General features: G+C 35.6%; 3 protein-coding genes across 4 annotated transcripts; 1 reads left to right on the forward strand and 2 right to left on the reverse strand.

The window, feature by feature from the left end:
• The first annotated feature begins 2 nt into the window (after nt 1-2).
• On the forward strand, nt 3-13,443 carry LOC124444828 (calcium homeostasis endoplasmic reticulum protein-like). Of its 2 annotated transcripts, none has more exons than XM_046995496.1 (20): nt 3-273; nt 1,026-1,193; nt 1,478-1,596; nt 1,839-1,979; nt 2,206-2,282; nt 2,703-2,940; nt 3,484-3,538; nt 3,696-3,779; nt 3,869-3,972; nt 4,101-4,472; nt 4,971-5,104; nt 5,357-5,512; nt 5,838-5,933; nt 6,282-6,317; nt 6,940-7,035; nt 7,263-7,307; nt 7,985-8,061; nt 8,438-8,529; nt 12,810-12,879; nt 13,031-13,443. In XM_046995496.1, the coding sequence occupies exons 1-20, from the start codon at nt 228-230 to the stop codon at nt 13,054-13,056; spliced, it is 2,232 nt and encodes a 743-aa protein (XP_046851452.1). In that variant the 5' UTR covers nt 3-227; the 3' UTR covers nt 13,057-13,443. The 2 variants fall into 2 exon arrangements, with proteins under 2 accessions (XP_046851452.1, XP_046851460.1); XM_046995504.1 differs by having other exon boundaries at nt 4-273; nt 4,119-4,472.
• LOC124444923 (type-1 angiotensin II receptor B-like) lies at nt 8,559-11,012 on the reverse strand. The gene is made up of 2 exons (XM_046995622.1): nt 10,091-11,012; nt 8,559-9,256 (listed from the first exon to the last, which is right to left on the reverse strand). The coding sequence occupies exons 1-2, from the start codon at nt 10,788-10,790 to the stop codon at nt 8,982-8,984; spliced, it is 975 nt and encodes a 324-aa protein (XP_046851578.1). The 5' UTR covers nt 10,791-11,012; the 3' UTR covers nt 8,559-8,981.
• On the reverse strand, nt 13,298-20,303 carry LOC124444932 (ribosome production factor 1-like). The gene is given in 9 exon segments (XM_046995633.1): nt 13,298-13,974; nt 14,123-14,249; nt 14,444-14,622; nt 15,390-15,472; nt 15,843-15,996; nt 16,214-16,309; nt 16,396-16,476; nt 20,125-20,185; nt 20,187-20,303. Coding segments are annotated over 9 exon segments (939 nt in total). The 5' UTR covers nt 20,303; the 3' UTR covers nt 13,298-13,932.
• Nucleotides 20,304-20,357: the final 54 nt, after the last annotated feature.

Below are 20,357 nucleotides of genomic sequence, written 5' to 3' on the forward strand. Positions count from 1 at the left end.
AATTTTAAGCGTGGATAAGTCTTAAAGTCGTACTGCTAAAGTTAACTTACTGTATTCCAGCCAATATTTGGTTTGTTTGTTTTTAAATTATAGGAAAAGTCAGGGATTACGGGGAATTCTATTTTATGGTACTAGAAGAGAGGGGGGGAAACTTGCAAGCAAATATTCGTGTGCTTATTTGGAAATTATTTATTTAATCAACCACATCTCTGCCACAACTAAACAACATGTCGGTTGCAGGGCAGCAAGTTCCACCATTTCCTGCTCCACAAGGTAATTTATTTTGTTTGCAGTTTGCTGAGAAAACCTTGTCGTTTGAAAGTTTTGGTGCTCGTGAGTTTCTTAATTGCCAAATAAATTGAACGTGAATGCCACTGCAATTGTTATTGTGGGAATGTAAGAGAATTGAAATCTATGTCACTGCTTGCCATGTTGGTTGTAGTTTTGTTGAATAGCCCATACTTAATGTAAAGGAATTTTAGTTGATTTATAATCTGCTGTTGAGTGTCAATACTTTGATGTAACTCACCAACATGGCTGCTTTGATGTCATATGATCTTACACCATATTGGTTCTGCTATAATCTCAATCATTTTGAATACAATACTCAGTTATATCATTATGCCTTTTTTCTGTCCTCGAATATCTTGAGCAACAACTGTTAAAACAGCCAATGCTTATAAAACTGGTTTTCACTTCCTTCAATATTCCTGAATTATTGTTTTGTATATCAAGATCAGGTCCAACCTTGTGCTTTCTTAGAGAATGTGATATGTATTTGGTGTGCAACATTTCCAACATGCACAAATGTCTGTATATTTGAAAGGTGTTCATATAGTATGTACATAAAGAGTGGTATATAATGAAAAAAACTCCATGTTTGCTGAATATTTTTAGTGAAAACTTTGTGAATCAATGTGATTCAATAATGAATCAATGACAACTAACAGAATGAAAAGCTTTGATACAGCATCTTGTTATTTATTATTGCTGCTATATATAGTTCTGTGAAATTTTGTGCCTAGATCAGGAACTCAAGAATATAATTGACAAACTGGCCAATTTTGTTGCAAGAAATGGCTCGAAATTTGAAGAAATGACAAAATCTAAGCAGAAAGACAACCCCAAATTTTCATTTCTATTTGGTGGTGATTACTTCAATTATTATAAATGGCGAGTCTCAGTAGAAATAGGTATGTTTTGCTCTTAGAAAACCAACGTTGAGTTTCATGTTACATACAAAGGGACTACATATTTAGTTAGTTTTAAACTCAAAAAGAATTCTTGTGTTGCATGAAGATTATATCAATAATCAACACTTAAAAAACACAACTACTGTTTTGTTTCACATCAATCCATGGATAGCTGCGATACGGGTGATTAATATATATACTACTACCTGTATTCACATAATTTTATTGTATGAATGGATATTTATATGGTTACGTGTGTAATTGCATGATGTTTTGTTATTTAGCTCAGTGCAAACTTCTCCCTCAACATTTGCAATCTCAACCTTATCAAAATACCCAAGCATCTCTTGTTCAGCACGTTCAGCAGTCAATTCAGTCTGCTCCATGGCAACAGGCACAACAGGTGTGATGTAATGTTTATACTTTTTATTGAATTATCCAAAAATGAGATTTCATACATCTCTATCAGTGATCTCTATTTAACTACATTTATAATAATTATTTATTGTTTCATATGTAAATAGTCAAATATATTGCTCAGTTACATACGTCAATAACTCTCAAAGAGTTAATCTTCACATTTTGTCAAACTTCACTTTCTGAACGATCGTCAAAACGTGCTTATTATTTTGTGTGAACTTTTAGGTACAGCAACCTCAGGTTATCAGTGATCACCAAGCTCCTCAACAACAACCATATCATTTTCCCACGAATAACGTCAATATTCCTGAATTCGAAAGTTTCTTGGTGAAAATCATGCAATCCTGCACCAAAGAACACATTTCTGTACGTATGTAATGCCCTGTTTTTGTCTTCATGAGACATTGTTAGCTATAACATTTTTCTGGTCATTTAAATGATTTTCCAGCTATGTACGTAAGATTGCGTGTATAAGTTTACATGTTTTTTTTTGTCGATTAAATCACACACTAGCTCATACTGTGTTTGTGGTCGTATTTGGCTTCAAGTTTAACTCTAATCCATTTTGTTATGAATTTTGTTCGAACTATAGAATGGAAAAAATTGGATATTCAAGAATTGTAAGACTGAAGGACATTTCAAACAGGTTGCAGACTATTTGCTTTTGAGGTAACTATTGTTGAACGATTATTTGAACTTTTCATTATGTCGATAAAATACATGTAAAAGTATGTAAGAAGTTGTGCTCTACAAGCCTGCTTTTATAGCCAAAGTATCGACATGCAACCGAGCCAACAGTTTTGATGATTATCGCGATTCTGATTACTATTATTCATTGATGTATAGTGTATTTTACTTGAAATGCTGTCTGGCTTGATTCCACCATATATTTTTTGAATTTGTTGTACACTGGCCATTCTTTTCTTCTGTTTTTCGTGGGAAACATTTCTCATTCAGTAGGTGCTGGAAGGATTTCAAGGTGTAATTGTATTGCTTATGTACAACTCATCATAGAAATTTACGGTGTTTGATTGTAAGAATTGTGTTTAACGAGCAAAGTGTACAATCTGTTTGCTTTCATTACTGCAGGGTGACCGGTGCTGGAATGGGTTTCTTACACAAACTGCATATAATATATTTAATCAATGACGTGTTGCATAATGCTTCACGCAAAACGACGTTGAATGTTGAATCACAACTACAGAAAATCATAGTTCCCATATATTGTCATACGCATATCGGCGAAACTCAGGAAAATCAGCAAAGATGCGAGAAAGTTGTTCGAATATGGGAGACGAACGAGTATTTTAACAGCGCTACTTTGGAGGTATGAGTATAAAGGCAAGCAACTATTTGTCATCATGAATGTATGAAAATATTTAAACTTTTACTTGGAAGAAAACTGTGCACACTTTATGTATGTAACATTATTTTTTCACGATTATGTATTTCCATTAGAATGTGCCAGAGAATCTACCGTCATTCGGAAATGACTTCAATCATTTCATGCTTTTTCATTCAAATCAGGAGGGTGCCTTCTTTTACTACAGAATACTAACACAAAGAAAGTCATCTCTAGTGATTTTTATGCATGATACATTCGAGATTGGTGATAAAAGTTATAACCTATCCTCTGTTTTGGCTCATTGCCCAATTAATGGCGTATGCATACAGTCGCGTAGTCAGCTTTGCCAGAGATTATCCCGGCAAATTCTTATGATGTGATTTGCTAACATGACTAGTTAGAATGGATTCCTGGAAGTCGTTTGCTGCAAACCTCTTGATTTAAGATTAATTAGGATTGATTTTAAGCGCTTCTTATCTTTGAGAAAGGAAAGGAAGCTTAATTCTTTGTGATTCATTTTTGCAGAAATTAAAAAATCCAATGCAATCTGATAAGGAATTAAACGCATCTCAAGGTCAAGGTAGGAATTATCTCACGATGCGGCTGACTTTTCCAATATATTTTTTTTACATCGTGCCTTTGCAAATATTATGATAGAATGCTTTGTATTCTCGTGTGGAAAACCTTGCTTTATTTAATAGCGGATTATTCTCAAATTTATATTAAATACCATCAAGATGAAGAAGCTCGGCCTGTGATAGAACGACCCATGGAGAAGATAAACCAACAAACCGAAGAGGGAAATACAAGCGCAAACAAAAGTATCTACGCATAAGTTTTTTTCCACATCCCTTCTTCCTTTAAAGTTATTTCTGCATTAATCCCTCCTGGGCTTCTATTTATTTTATAGTTTCTGAATCGGAAGATATACCTATGTCTGAAACACAAATTTCTGACAGCAATCAAAGCCAGCCGAACACCTTGACGATGCAACCACTTCCGTCACAGTCTGAGGTTTGAACGTTTCCCCACTTGATATTTTGTTGGAAAACAAAGTAATCAAAGTTTTAATATTGAAATTGAAATACTATTCTCTGAAAGATATGTTCGACAGTCTTGCGTGGTTATTGTATTTGATATAGAACATAATATTTCCACAGCATCCACCCTCAGAGCCGGTGTTTCCACCAGACCCCAATTTTCCATTTCCGCCTCCAAATTTTCATCAGTTTCCACCCCCTGGTTTTCCGCGTCCACCGTTTAACAGACCACCACCAGGCTTCAATGGTCAACCTATGCCCCCATTTGATCCTAACTTCCCACGACCACCCCATATTTTTCCTCCGATACCCCCGCAGCGCTTTGATTACAATCACGGTTTCGGTGATCAAGGTCCAGGTGTTCCAGAATTCCATCATGCGCAAGGCGGCGCCCCTGTTGTTGAACAACAGCTACCTCAACCTCAAGCGATGTATTATGAGCTCCCAGCTGGATTGATGGTGCCGTTAATAAACGTAAGTTATCGTTAAAAATAGTCAATAGATTAGTTTCTTTGTGTATCATTTTTATTTCCCTGTGTAAACAATTTGACGCTCGTAAAGTCTTTCAAAAGGTATCTTCCATTAATATACTTATTTTATCCATTCTAATGAGCATATTTTGACTCGCCCTACCTACGTACCATTGAAAAACGGTTTCGTTTCTCAAATATTTTGTATCCCATTCTCCCAAACTTTGGTGGCAAACGAGGAAGCCCTAATTGGCTTTCAAAGTTAAATCACGTATAAGTTAAAAAATCAAAAGGTTCATATTCAACAAATGATACCCATATGGCATCTACCATGTTGATCCGAAATCAAAGTTATTTTCTTCAATCTTGAGTAAGATGCAGTTTAATCGCAATTCGCTTAACCACTTGATCAATGAATACTACTTTATGTACTTCTTTTGTTGTTGCTTTTCAAATTTTGTTGTAAACTATTTCTACTATTGTGCTTTTGATGTATGTATAGTCTCCAGACGTTGACTATGAGCCTTTGGACCCCAAAGACATCAGACTACCTCCTCCCCAACCTCCCAGTGACCGACTGCTTACCGCAGTTGAAGCATTTTACAGTCCCCCAAGTCACGAGCGACCGCGCAATAGGTAAGTTTAAATATAAACATAAAAATTTTTGAGGACTTGTGATTTTCTGGTGATTATAACTTGAGTTAGTAGCGGAATATGAAGTTAAGAAATGTAGGGAGGCTTGTGGATATTTAATGATTGTCACTGTGCGTAGTGAACATGTGCATTATTGCTGTTTTCTGGTAGGGTTGTTTGAAGATAACTTTTCACGAAGTGCAAATTATATGTCTGGTACACATAACTGTATTGCACAAATCTTTGAATTTTTAGTGATGGCTGGGAAGCTGGTGCTCTACACGAGTTTTACAAAACGAAGCTGAAGTTTATCAAGGAACGAGAAATACGTGATAAGGTAGAAATGGTGAAGGAGATGGCACAAAAACTCAAAAAACAGGATGAAAAGGAAGAAGAAGAAGAAAAGCAAAGGTACAAACACTTTTTTTATTCACTTCGAAAACATTTAATGAACAAGATAGTTTACTTGAGTGTTCGTTCTCCTTCGATAACGCTCCGAAATAAAATGAACATTGTACTGTTTGTGAATCATGTGTCTTAATGATGGTTACGACTTACAGTAAGGCTGACGAACATGATTAATTTTTTACAAGTTGTTTAAATAAGTCCTTTGAGATTGTGGTACTTGATTTAATGCGTACACGAAGTTCACCTTTAGTAAGGCTGAAGGTTAGATTAGAGGAATATTTTGGATTACCTACCTCCAATTCGTTCTATTTCTATTGCAACATTTTAGACCCCGGTCACTTTCAAAATCACCACCCAAAGCTAAGTCTCCATCACCTGTTCGACGACGATCTCGTTCCAGTTCTCCAGCTCGGCGAAAATCCAGGTAAAGGATAATTGTTGTTTAAAAAAATCATTAGGCATGTAAAATAATAATTTCATCGTTATATTGTCAGACAATACTTAGATAGAAGTCCTGTTTTTATTAGATGAATTTATTTAAAAAAGATGAGTTTATCTACGGTACTTAAGGGTGTTAAATATAATTCATGGCAAACTTTGAATAGAAGGGGGCGGGGATACTGCAGCTAATCTCGATGAGTTCAAAAACAACGTTAGGTCTGTCCTTTTTTTGAAAAAATATTTTACTGTTTTGCTTTTGGCTCGAAGCTGTGCATTATATGACATGACGGTGTTTCGATTAATTACATCGTTTCATCATTTTGTTTTAAAGGTCGAGATCACGAAGCAAATCTCCACGGAGAAGAAGGTACGTTAGGTCTACATAAGCCTAAAGCATTACATCGCTGAATATAAGTGGTACTTATATTAATCAATCCCCATAATTGTTGATATTTGCCTGCACGCACGGCTTTCCAGTTTTTATTAAACTGTAAATTGCGACCTTTATACTCTAGAGACAAGTTGCAAACTTAACTTATTTATAAAAATAGCCTTAAGTTTTACCTTTTCACGTTAAATGAATTCATTTGCGTCTATTGCTAACCATTCAGCTGTCTTAACAATCTAAATCTAGTTGTTGTATAGCCCTAAATTAGAGATTGTTCACGGACATTTTGTATCATAAATTTTAATCATTTACCTAATATTCTCCAATGTTTCTATCTCTTTTATCGTCATGCAAGGTTAACCACCTAAGTTTCTTGTCATTAACAATCAACTAACTGTTGGAATATATAGCCAATCAGTAATCTTTATTATTAACAATATGTCTTACCTTACGCGAAGCGTCTTGGCTTCCATTGCTCCTACGTGACTACTTTTCTGCTACGGCACTCCTCTGTATTTGAGTTAGATGTTTTATTTCATTTGTCTTTTGCTGGCAAATGTTAAAACACCACCAGGTTTTAAATTACGTTTCACACTGCCAGGCAACCGTCTCGATCACGGTCAAGGTCGGCACAAAAATCGAGGTCAAGATCTGGCTCAAGGTCGAGGTCACGAAGTAGATCACCCAGACGTAGAAGGTCAGCGATGTAAATTTTGCTTTTCTGAATTCATTATTCTAAACTGCTTGGTGTTTCAGTTGAATATTCTGGTTTTTCCTTTAGATTTCCATTGTAAATATTTTGTATTTATATGGTTATAGTTTTTATCTTTTTAATTTGTATATTTCCTGCAATGTTTTAATGGAAATTTCTTTGTTTGTTTTACAACGCTAAGGATTTGTTCAGATTTTTTATGTATTGTTTAGATCGCGCTCGCCAAGACGAAGAAGTCCAACTCCACCAAGCTTTGGGTGAGTTGATGAATTGGGTTCCATTTACTACAGTTAGTTAAACAGGCTAACGACATTATGTTTGTGTTCAAATTCACTCTTTTAAATGGGAGAATTAAATTTTACGTTGTTAGTATCACATGTCGTCGTCTTTACTACCTAAATGCATACAGTGATGTTTATTGAGAAAGTTGAACGACCTGGCTGGCAAAGTGTTAAACTTCAATCATTTAAATTGATTTACGTATAGGTCATCCCCATAATGCTATTCGTTGAATTTTTTTTATGTGTCAGTGTATTCCTAATGTGATGAAGTTATCTTTACAGTTTTCTCAAGTGTGTCTTTAGTGACGTAGTTATCTTAACAGCTTTCTCAAGTGTGTATTTAGTGACGTAGTTATCTTTACAGTTTTCTCAAGTGCGTATTTAGTGACGTAGTTATCTTTACAGTTTTCTCAAGTGTGTATTTAGTGACGTAGTTATCTTTACAGTTTTCTCAAGTGTGTATTTAGTGACGTAGATATCTTTACAGTTTTCTTACGTGAGCTTGTGACAAAGTTGTCCTTGCAGTCTCTTCATGTTTCAATCTTCAACATTGAACGCACAGAACGAACTTTAAAATGCGCTTAAAACTGATATGTTAGAATTATAACAGACGCAAACGCATTTCTTCTCAAATCTTGTTTTCTTCCTTCCAGTGGCCCATTTCTACAGAAGTCTCTTAACACGAGGATTGATGAGAGCAATGTTGGTCATCAACTTCTAAAGAAAATGGGTAAGTTATTTCGTACCAATGAGTTGGTTGTAATTATAATTCTGAGACTGAGGTTTTAAGATTTTAAGAATAAAAACTGGCTTGTCATGTCATGTCATCATGAAAAGCGCTTTTGTGGTCTTCATTTTGATTCATTGTAGCTATAGCTTATCTGAGTGCGAGAAGTCCAACCCTTTTGAATTTGTATGATTCACCTCAAATTGGGAAAGAAAAGAGTTTTTGTGATATTCGAGAATATCTCTTGTATCTTTTATGTTGACTAGACATGCATTTTTGTACAGACTACTTTTTATTGTATAAATCGTGTCGTAGTTGTTAAACGCTTGCATGTTTTAATTCATTGAAAAAAATAAATTTTTTTCATTCACTTTTGAAGGATGGGAAGGAGCTGGACTGGGCAAGTCAGAACAAGGAATACAAGATCCAATCAAGCAAGGAGAAGTTCGTGATAAGCAGGACATGTTTAAGGTACGTTGTTATATAAAGTTTATACAATATGATTTGTTAACAACTGTTATTATTCACTATGTGAGCATTCTCGGCTCTGATTTGTTAACTACCTGCAGATAATTCTCGATATCTGCAATTATGACGTCATACTTACAGATGATAGTTTCTACAATTATGATTTATTGATAACATATGACTATGAGTTAAAAGGTCAAAATCCAGCATCTTTTTTGATGTCTTGCGAGTCATTATGTTCAGCGCCAATTAAGTTTATTGTATGGATTATTTATAGTATAGTACAAAATTTCTTACAACCATCTCTAGCTTACAATTTTCTATCAAATTACATATTTTTACACGCGTTCAATCCTTTCACGACGACGATTTTTCTCTCATTATTCTTTCACATCAAGTTTGCAGTCGGCATTCCTACTATTTTTTGTAACGTACAGCATAAAACTCGGCTGTCTTTACGTTTTGCTCACTTCTATTTCGTCACTTCTATTTGGTCTGCATCGTGTGAACAGTTGTTTCACCTTATTCCTCATATCGGTTCGTACGTATAGGTCGAGGCCAGCATTGACAATTGTCATTAAATGCGATGTAATATAAGCGAAAATATATAGAGACGCTGGAATATTTATTTTAACAAGTTGCAAAACAGCGATGATAACTGCGGGCATCCAGCAGACAAAACATGTGATGTTTATCCAAAACACCACCGTGGTCACTTGTCTTTCCATCACTGCCGAACAATAAAAGATTAAAAGATTAGCGATTGTTTTATTTTGATAGACTAAAAAGAGTGAAAATAGGGAGGAGGGGTGGGGTCAACCTGATAACCAAGGCTTTTCGAATCGCTTAGATGAAGCTGTAAAGACACTGCTCAGGAGCTGAGCTTCCTTAAAATAATGCCTCCATTTTGGGGAAGAGCTAGGTCCATCATCGAAGATATACAAAATTTCAGCATCGTGTCATAAATTTTAATTTCATTGGTTAACAGTTTGAAACGTTTTGCGTTTAACCGTTCTATAAAGATAGAAGCAAAATTTTATCATACGTACTAGAAAAGTTTACGATAAAATTAATCCTAACTGTGTTCGAACCTTGCAATTTTCAATTACTTTGTGGGAAACGACCAAGTGTTTTAGTAATTAAACTTATCGCATTTTCCTGCGAAATGACTAAGATTATGTGCCGCTTTTTAAAAAACATTCCATTAACAGGAGGTCACGTTATAAAGTAAATGGTTTGAACCTGGGAGTGTCGTTACATGTTTGTAAATGTAGATCGTCCAGGTTGGTATAGTCCCTGAGAAGGACTGTTTTTGTTGTTGACTGACGTTTCGACAACTTAGCGGTAGTCATCTTCAGAGTCAAATGACTAGTCTGAAGATGACTACTGCTAAGGTTGTCGAAACGTCAGTCAACAACAACAAAAATAGTCCTTCTCAGGGCTATACCAACCTGGACGATCTACATTTACAAACATGTAAGGAGGTCACGTTATTCCTTAAAATTATAGGGTTTAAGTTTGTCTTTACGTTGTCCGATCTAAAATGGCACCCGCGTGATCATACCTTCTGCGTTATTTTTCTTTGCGTTGTCTGTTGGCTGATGGTTTGACCTGGTTTTAATCCTGCGAGTGTGTTGTCTTAAAAGAATTGCCATTTTCCAGTTGCTCATTACAATGATTCCAAAGGGTATGAAACCACCAATGATCACCAAACATACATTTATTCCAGTACGATGATCGAAATGTACGGTACACATGCCGTAATTGAACGTGTATTCGACATTAACACTGTATGGCGACATAATTAAGGCAGCAAGGAGAAACGTCTCTAGCCAAATGAAGGCGACAGCAGCCTTTGTCCTGCTACGTGTCACTGTTAATGCGTATTGCAGTACTGATTTCACTGCATAATACCGATCAATAGACATGAACATCAGAGTTTGTGTTACGGCGAAGTACAGCGAAGAAAAGGAGGTGCCGATTATTGAACATAACATTTCATTTCTGGCAACGTGTTTGGGTCTTGCAACTTGGTATATTTCCAGTGAAGTAGTGACTGTATTCATTAACAAACTCGTTGTCGCGAGGTTTGCCATGAGTATGCTCGATGGCTTGATTCTACTCCTTCTTTTTGTGAGGTTGCCAAATAAGACGAGACTGTTCAGAGGTACGGCGATGATCATGATTAGAATATAAATGGAAATCACACTGATTACTGTGTACTTGGGAAATATCCGAGCTTCTGTGCCATTCATATCGTTCATCAATTCAACAGTGTACCTTGTTCTCAGTTTGCACGAAAAGTTTCTCCGAATCTCATATGCACGAAGTCATACGTGATCTAAATCCCATCAATAGGGGGCACTTGTATAAATGGACGACGTCTGATAATTGCTGAATTGATTGAATATTCATTGTCTGATGATATGTTACGAGAAAGGTGTTCGGAACGGGTCTCTCGTAGCAGGTGCAACTTTTAAGTGTTTATTTCAATTTGCAATATTCAGTGAAAGCATTTGATAACACGTCGAATTTCTGAGTAACTGTTGAGCTTTTCAATCACTCACGGCATGCACGTGAAGTAATTGAAAAGGCTAGCATTTTGTCTTCACTCTTCATTTTGTTGTTTGTGAGCATGAATAAGAGACGATTTGCATTATCTTAGTCTAAATCAATTAAAACAGATCACTTGTTTTTACATTAAGTTAGAAGAATGTTTATCATCGATCCTTATCTCGTTGACTTCTTTGAAAATGCACAGCAAACTAGCATGTCACACATGCAGATATGGTGCCAATATATATAACGGGAAAATTCAACTTTCATTTTCAAAACATGCAAGTCACTACTGTTGGTATATTCTAATCACTGTGCTTACACCTTCTGATACTCGCCTGTTCCGGAGAAAATTGATCTCCCATATTATTTGACCCGATGTACAATGTAGTGCATGCTGTACTCGAGAGTGATAATAGTTATTGAATAATGCAAATCTTGGATTTGGAAACAACTATATTCCTCAGTTGTTCTTTACTTCGAATGTACAGTCATGCAATCGCAGCATGTCAAGTAAAACAAAACAGAGTATGTTCTTCAGTGGGATTGTTATTTAACACATATGGGTAGGATTTCTACGTGATCATCATAATTGTACCTTGTTGATGTTTAGAGTACTTGCATGTATCGACCTACGAACGAGAACATTTCGTCGCTTCAGTTTTGTTTGCAAATCATTTTAAAACAGATCATTTTCTTTTTTTCGCAATTATGCTGCAGTCTTTTACCATATTATAATTTCACGTACAGAATTGAAAAGTTATCTAAAAAAGATCATGTTTCATCGTGTTCCTCTTCATTTTAAAACTTTATACAATCGACATACGTTAAATTGTTTTGTCAAAGATTCTCGTTGATAAGATAACGTTTGCCAATGACATGGAACTTGCATACTGCTTTTTTTCACAAGCTGTTACTACGTACATGTATTTTTAAATAGCCTATCCAAACTGTCTTGCAAAAGTTGAAAATGCATATAGCTTCTTCTATTTTCTTTATAAATTCGCCATTAGGAAGACCAACGTACATAGGACGTGGTGTCCCGAAGCTTTTTGAACATTAGATAAAAAAAAGACTGAAATGTATGATCTCTAAAATGTGCTTGCATTGAGAATGCAACAGGATACATACATATTCGAGGAACTGTTTCTTCCTTGTTTTTCTGGGAAACTGTCACGTTTACCATATACAGACTATTTTTGGATGCATGAGTGGCAGCTGCGTTTCACGACGCAGCTGTTTCATTGATAGTGCTTTATTTCTACGATATAATAGTTTTTTTCTACGTTGTATTTTGGTCTGCTTCTGTTGTTATTGACGTGTTTGTACGCTTTCCGTCTAGTTGTTGTGACGTTTACGAATACGTTTAAATTTAGGCCTGTACAACGAACCCTTGCAAAGAACGGCGATAGTTAAGATTTTTGCGTGGACACGTATTCGGCGCTCGTTAAAAAATAAACGTTTTGTCCAAATTGGAAGACGTCTCCATCTACGATCCAGACTTAACTGGCACATGATCATTAAAATTAGTCAAAGTCGTAAAATTCTCCAATTCTAACAATTTTTAGGACAAGTTTGGACCAAAATATTCCTCTACCTGTTTAAGATTTACCATGTAGGACCTGGTTGGTCAGTCCATTGGTCAGACTGTTTCTGAAAAAATAAACCACGTGGTGCAAGCTACCCGCATATCCTGCGTTATCTCTAAATATTTTCATATTTTTCAGGGTATAGGAGTTGATATCAACGATCCGTTTGATCAGTATCGCAAGAATATGAGCTACACATATAATCGCCGTAAGTTTGTAACTTATAAGAGTGTATGGGGCTAGCGAAAATATCCCTCATCACACAACATCCCCCCCCCCAACACTTTCACTGGTCAAGACAATCGCCCTTCAATGGTTTTCCCATGCACGGCTAAAAACATCATCGCGTTTTTTTACAGCACGGAGAGATCGAGATAGACGATAAAATTGTTGACGAGACTAGAAAAAACCCCATGGAATTCAACTGCGATGACAAAGAAAAATATTTACTAACGAAGGTCACCTGCGATGAGGTATCGTGTCGACTTGTGAATATACGACCGTATTGCTTTCGCGTGACAGGCTTGCTGTGTAGAATAAAATCCACAGCCTTGCGTTCATTTATGAGCACAGTGAGGCTATCGCGACTGCCTGTTTTCTAGGTAGTAGCTATAATGAAGGCAAAGTAAGCAAAATAACATTTTATTGTTGTGTTTTATAACAAGCAAAAGACAACTTGTCTTTTCTGTAATATCTGTTGTGCTGAATGAAATACTTTTTCACTGTCAATTATATTAAACGACAGAGTTTGAAATGCTTATCGACAACTAAACATGACAAATGAACTGCTTTTTGATGTGCTTTGAAGTGAATAAAGACGTTCGTCTGCCAGTGTTGGCGTACCCAGGTCGCAAATTTAATCCAGCGATGTAAATTTATAAAATTGCCATAAAATCGTTTGATGCGCCCCTACATGTAAGCATTTGGCTTGACTACATTTGATATATGCACGGGACGAGGGATCAAATAAACCTGAAAAAATGCCTCATATTGCACGGGCGGGTTTTTTGGCAAAGACGAGTTGCCACCACACCAGATTTTAATAGCTTTCAATCCATAAAAGTCCCCTTCGTATATCAAGAAAATTAAGTCAAGTAGCTGTGATATGAAACACGCCAAACAAAATATACGACTCTGGCAATTCGATCAATTTGTGAAATGACGCAGCTCAAAGAAAAATGACTCGGCCATTTCATAACCAGTTAGTCATGTATCTGGTATAACACTGTTCACATTGGCATGGAGCGGCTTGAAAGATGAGTCACAAAACGAATTTTCGTCGGCTCTTGTCCATTTCTTTTCGCTAACAAACGAAAGAAAACAAATATAGATGGTCGAATATTGGATATTTTGGCTAAGAGATAAATTTGTTGGTCAGGCACAACTATAGAGCTAGAATAAACTCAAAATAAGATTTTTGCGGATTGCTCGTAAAAGCAACATTGGTCTACCTTATGTATCCATTCATACTGTCCAAACTTTGTGTCAAATGTACCACGTTGCAGTGAACGCAACTTAAGCGTAAATCTAGGACCAAGTTCTTGAAGGCCTGCTTTCTGCGAGTTCTTGAATATATATCTAGTAAGCAAAGAAAAGTTAGAGTCTGAACTAGCTTGTCAACAAGTCCTTTCAAAGAAATGGCTGATAAAATGGTTTAGTTATTAGAACTTCCATGTTTTAAGGTTTGTTACTCGCACTGCTTAAGAATGTGAGATTTTTTAAGAGCACAATAAATTAATTTGGATAACTAAAATATGCTGTCTTATACATACCTATGGTGTCGAAAAAATATAAAATCCCTTTGATTGTGGAATGTCGCGCATCGCCTTCCCTGGAACTGAGGGTCGTAAGGAAATAAGGAAGCCAACAACCTAGCAACGGAATGACCCAGCCTCGTTTTGAAGTTATTTAGTACGACTTCCGGTCGATGCGACGATGCTCGTCCATGATTCTGTTGAAAAATTGACTTAGTTAACCATGTGCAGTAATAACGTTTGTTAAAATCACTACGGCAATAAAAGATGGCAATCCGCAGTGCATGATGATGGGGTATAAATTGTTGAAAAGAGACGAGTAGGTTTGAATTCGATTAGTCAATTTAAATCAGGATCATCAAATCTGTTTACTTTTTCTTTTCTTTTGAGGGTAAACAATCTTCTTTTATTTTATCATATGATTTTTGATTTCGTAAAAACGAAAATTTAGGTTTTTTTAAATAATCTCAAGCAAAAAACTTTTATCGACGATGTGAGCAAAAGAAGATAACCGACATCAATTATATATATCAATTATTAATAATATCATGAAATATTAATGAATATCAATTATTAATAATAAAGTACTAATGCAGGTTGCTGTAAAAAAATCTATGTATAATTGTATGATGTCACATTAACCTCCAGTCTTCCTAAAATTCTTGAATATTAAAAATCTTCATTGCTACAAATCTTTTTTATTTATAAAAACAAGATTTTTTAGAAAATTTTTCTCTTAACTGACCCTAAAGTAATTGTGTTGCCGTCTACCTACCGTGACCAATCAAGAGGGAATTCCTCTGGCGTGGACGAAGTTAGTATTCTTGTGAATAGGGTTGAGACAGACGTGAGGGTATGGGGAAAGGGGGGGTTGAGACGGAGAAAAAATCAAACTATTACTGCTGATGAAGCAAGTCAACTTTCGTGTACAGAGATGGGCACATTTCGCTAGTTCAGTACCAACCTTGATTGCCTTCGATAATTTCACGCTGCTTAATTTGAAATGCGCCGTCGGCCCGTCAGGAAGATGAATTATCCATAAAGCATCTTTAATTTTCGTTAAAATCAAATACAGATTAGAATTAAAAGCCGACATCATCTTAAAATATGTATATGTCATCAATGAACGCCGCTTACAACATTGTACTTATAATAGTCTCATATTCGAAGCTAATCGAAAAAAACGACAATTAATTCTAAAGCCGTCATTATCTTAAAATAGTATATGTTCTGTTCATCATTGAACGCCGCTATAATAACATTTTACTAAATGGTCAATATATATAGTCTCATATTCGAAGCTAATTGACAAAAACGACAACTATTGTTTGCTTATGTTAGCATATTTATCAGAAACTGGACACTTGACGCATATTATCGGAGGGAAATATTTTTTACTATAGTGACGAAAGGATACTTGGTTCTTTGTGATTTTCGTTCACGATAACAAGATTCGTAAATCCTCTTTCCACTGCTTGAGGGATTATTTTCTTAATAGCAATGCCTTTCCTATACCTCACTTCCGAATTAGGTATAATTTGGCAAAGAGCATCAACGAACTGAACTGTTTTCTGAGAAGAAAAACGAGTAATGACGTCGTCCGGTTTAACATTCAATCAATCACGAACACAAGAGGGTGATGATTACTTTTACCCTGTACATTCTTTCCTATATGAGCATGCAATGCAACGACTCATTCAAGACTAAGTTATTAAGCTAATGTTGCATAAAAAATGATCACATAAAAACTATCAAAACTGGCCTCTTGATTATTTTACGTCTACATACCAAATTTGGTTTGTTACTTGTAGTAAGCAGTACTTTAGGTCGAATTTCACATTTGAAGTAAGAACTTAATTCGTCATTTTCTTCGTCATGCAACACCTGTTAAAATACATCAAACTTAATAGTAAGAGTTGGAACTATACCTAACATTTTTAATTAGTCAAACTTGCCAAACTATTTCATACCTCCTCGTCATCGGCAACCACCATTGTTTCATCGGGAAGTCTCGTGTTTTCAATGGTTTTTGGCACTTGTTTTGGTGGTGCCTACGTACAAGAAAAAAAATTAATTGTTATATATTGTCATTACTTTGCCAAAAAATTATTAAAAACTATCATAAATTTGATAAAATCTTTCCACGTGTAAATCGGAATAACAATGTGTTTCGCTTTAATGCCAAAGTGAAAAGTCGTACACGCACGCGAGCATGCGAGAAGTAGAAACGAAGAAGTTTCCAAATAGTCATGAACTTCTCGTCATAGTGTCGTTGAGTCGGTCCCTTTGAATCCATCTCTACGATATCCACGAGTCTCCATTGCGGGTGACAAGTCAAATACATAACAATGAGTAAATGTAAATGCAGGCAATATATTGCTCTTGTCGCGTATGCAAATACCCGTAAACTCATTTATATTGCATAAGATGTTATTGAGTATTATTTTATTTTATTTTAAAGAACTTGTCATGTTCATAAAAGAGTCTCACAAGTAGAAATACTTGCATTCTTTGATTTTGTGCAGGAGTTACACGCTATTTCAGCAGCAGTACAAATAAACAAATACTGTGGGTGGTTAATCTCGCTCACAGTTAAAGCGGTGCGCTTCTAGACTCAATACGATGTTCACATTTTTACATGCGTGGAAAATAAACGCAGCATTTTGCGGTGTTTTTTTGGCAAAAAATCGTCGTCCTAAAAAGTTTGCATACAACAACAGCATGATAAAATAATTTCATTTCGAAATTTCTACCTATTATAACGTACAATACAACGCAGTTGAGGTCAAACAAATATAACCTTTAAAGCGCGATTAAATGCCTCACATTGCAGCCGATTTCCTAACATTTATTAACAACGATTAATTTAAAACATTTGATGTTAACTTTAAAATAATAATAAAACTAAAAACACTAAATATGTTATACGTATAAATATCAATGCATGTCATGAGTGTACATTTAAGCCGTATTAAATAACTAGGTCAGTTGAATACTTCTGAAAACAGATACGTTGGACTGTGAAGCACTCCTCCTGGAATTAACGGATCTCGATTTCGCTAATTCTGTGAAAGCGTCGTCGTTATCATTAAGTTGTTCTTGGCGTTCTTCTACCTGTCTGCCATCCACTTCACTTGTCTCATATTTCGTGTTAGGCGTGCCCTCGATATCATAAAATCTTTTCGTATCATTTCTATTCAAATCGTAACTGACAGTTGCGAATTCTTTCGTGACAAATTGGCCACGAAAAACTGATTCGTCGCTGTGCTCGCTGGTAGAAATCGCGTTCTTAAACATCTTTGTGAAAGTGCTACACATACGTTTGGCGTGAAGTTTACTTTGACAGAGTAGAACGTGGCCTTTCAAGCTCTTTTCGTTTTCGATTCTAGCAACAAGAATAACATATTTAGCATATTTTCGCCAACTGTTTGTCGTCGTCACATAACTAATATTACACGCCTTGAAGAAACGATTGATACTTCCATCGCTATCGCGTAGTGTAGCGCCATTTCCATCCACGGTCAATCGAAAACTGTCGGCATTTGACTGGTAAGAATTGACGACGATATCGAAGAAGTCGCTTATTTCCTGATCTGATGCTGTTTCGTAATCTTCACTAATCGCCGTGCACCCAATATACTGCACGGAAAATTCATTATCGTTCAAGTCCGCTTGTTCAACGTGGTTTAGATGCTGAAACCTGTATCTTCTAACACCGTTGACCAGTGCCGTTGCCATATTTGCTATCAAATATTAAATATCTCTCCCTTTTGTCTACGAGTATTGTCTGAAGAGTACTACAAAATGACGAGGGAAAAATTCAAAGTTAACCAGCGCAGCAGGTGACCACGGGTTTTTCTTCCACGTAACTGATTATACATATGTATGAATTAGTCTCAACTCCATTATCGCACCAACTGCAGCGCATTTCAGTAAAAAATTCATGAAAAATTTCCTTAATATAACATTCTACCATGGCAAGCTGAAGCTTGTATACAAATATGCGGATTAACATGATCAAAAAACCATTATTATTTTTGTTATAGTCGCCGTAATAGACCGGAAATCGTTCATCACGATCAGCGAAGTGTTTCGAACATAAAAAATTCAAATTTTACTTGTTTGAACGTTCGAAGTCATATTACAGATGCTCTAAATTTTGACTTGGACAAAACAATGTTGTAAAGTAGGCACAAAATTTATAACTTCGGCGCGTAGCTAATACTAAATACGCAGGTATGTGCATATAGGCCAAACAAGTTGAAGATCTTAATACCATAATCAAATAAAGCAATTCGCTGCATTAAAATGGTATGACTCGTAATTTGAACATTAAATGGGCCAACATCTTACATGCCATAGGAAACACTAAGAAGACAAAAAGCGTCACCCTCTTTTTCTGATAACGTTTGGTTGAAAAGTTTTCTTTCGAAGGAGACAAAGCTTTGGAAACAAAATCACGAGTGTGTATAGTATTATTCATTAACCCACGCTCACAACAAATACAAATAAATACAACGAAGAAAGCGTCTTTCTATATTATCACGATTATTGCATGATGTCGACACCAATAATAAAGAGAAAGAAAAAGTTCTAAATTACAACATCAGAGTGACCACTTACAAAACTGACATTTGTAAATACGTTTTGAGGCGTAAAATCAAAACTAAACTTCTTGTCTGTTACGTTACCGCCTCAATTGGAACATAACGTCATAGGTAATGACGTAAACATCTTTGAAATACTGAGAAAGACTTTTTAGTGACTTAAGTTGCGTAGGTAACGCAACGAGGTAACGGCTTGAAAGTGCTATTGTGATAAGTAAAGTGCTGTGATAAGTGCCATTGAAGGTTACTACTCTAGTGGCTAGTGGCATAGCTAGCCCACTTAATAAATTTTCTAAGCAAATTTTTTCATGATAACTCATTGCTAAAACAAAAGAATTACATAGAAATGAGCAACATCCTGAAATTTACATACATATGAAGTTGAACTAAACTTGGCTGGCTTTACAACTGAAAAACCAGAAGGATTTTTTTGTGAAATTCACAATATCAAAATAAGTGCATTAAGGTAGCTCAATTCTAGTATTTAAAAAACAAAATAGTGTCATAAATCAAAAGAAAGATAAGATAGATTCACCCTTCCATCTGGTTACATTCCCATTTGGCCAACATGCAGAACTTCACAATGACTAAGTTTTTCTAAGTTTAATCAGGTCATTAATCAGAATTTTCGTCATATATTACATATTTCTGATATGTAAATCAACATGTTTCATGATCAAGCCAATGAACTATAAGTATAACAATTGAACTAAAAGGTTGATCAAACTATAAAAATCTACACATGCACAAATTTCTGTAGAAGTGGAGAAGTATAGGGTGTCTCCCAAATATCTATAGAAATCATTTCATCCTAAACCATTGTCAAAAGCACATGATTTTACAAAAGGGAATTTATTGATGATTGCTTCAATGGAAGAGTTAATTTATGCGGGGGGGGGGCAGCAACAGCATGGCTGGTTAGATAATTCTCATCTCTTCCCATTGAACATTGAAATCCACATCGCAATTGATGGTCAAATATTTTAAATTCATCTAAGATAATCTGCGCGAAGTACATATTCAAACCAAATTCTAAAGATATTTGGGGACTAGCTGCAGTAAGTGTGATGTGATTGTGAATATATAGAATACCTCTTCTCCTAATTCATCTTCCTCCCTCTTTCTTTTTTTCTTTCGTTCTTTTGCTTTTCTGCTTTTCTTTCTTATACAACTGCATTCTTCTCTCCTTATTCTTCACGCGGGATAAATCTACAGAACGCTTATTATTCTGTGCGTTTGTAACACACGTTAATTCAGTCTTCTCCGCCATCTTGAAAAATAATGTCAATACAGTATTATAGTATTCACAGTTGTATCTAATTACT

The sequence above is a fragment of the Xenia sp. Carnegie-2017 genome, unplaced genomic scaffold (genome assembly GCF_021976095.1).
Source record: "Xenia sp. Carnegie-2017 unplaced genomic scaffold, XeniaSp_v1 HiC_scaffold_1, whole genome shotgun sequence".
Classification (NCBI taxonomy): domain Eukaryota; kingdom Metazoa; phylum Cnidaria; class Anthozoa; order Malacalcyonacea; family Xeniidae; genus Xenia; species Xenia sp. Carnegie-2017.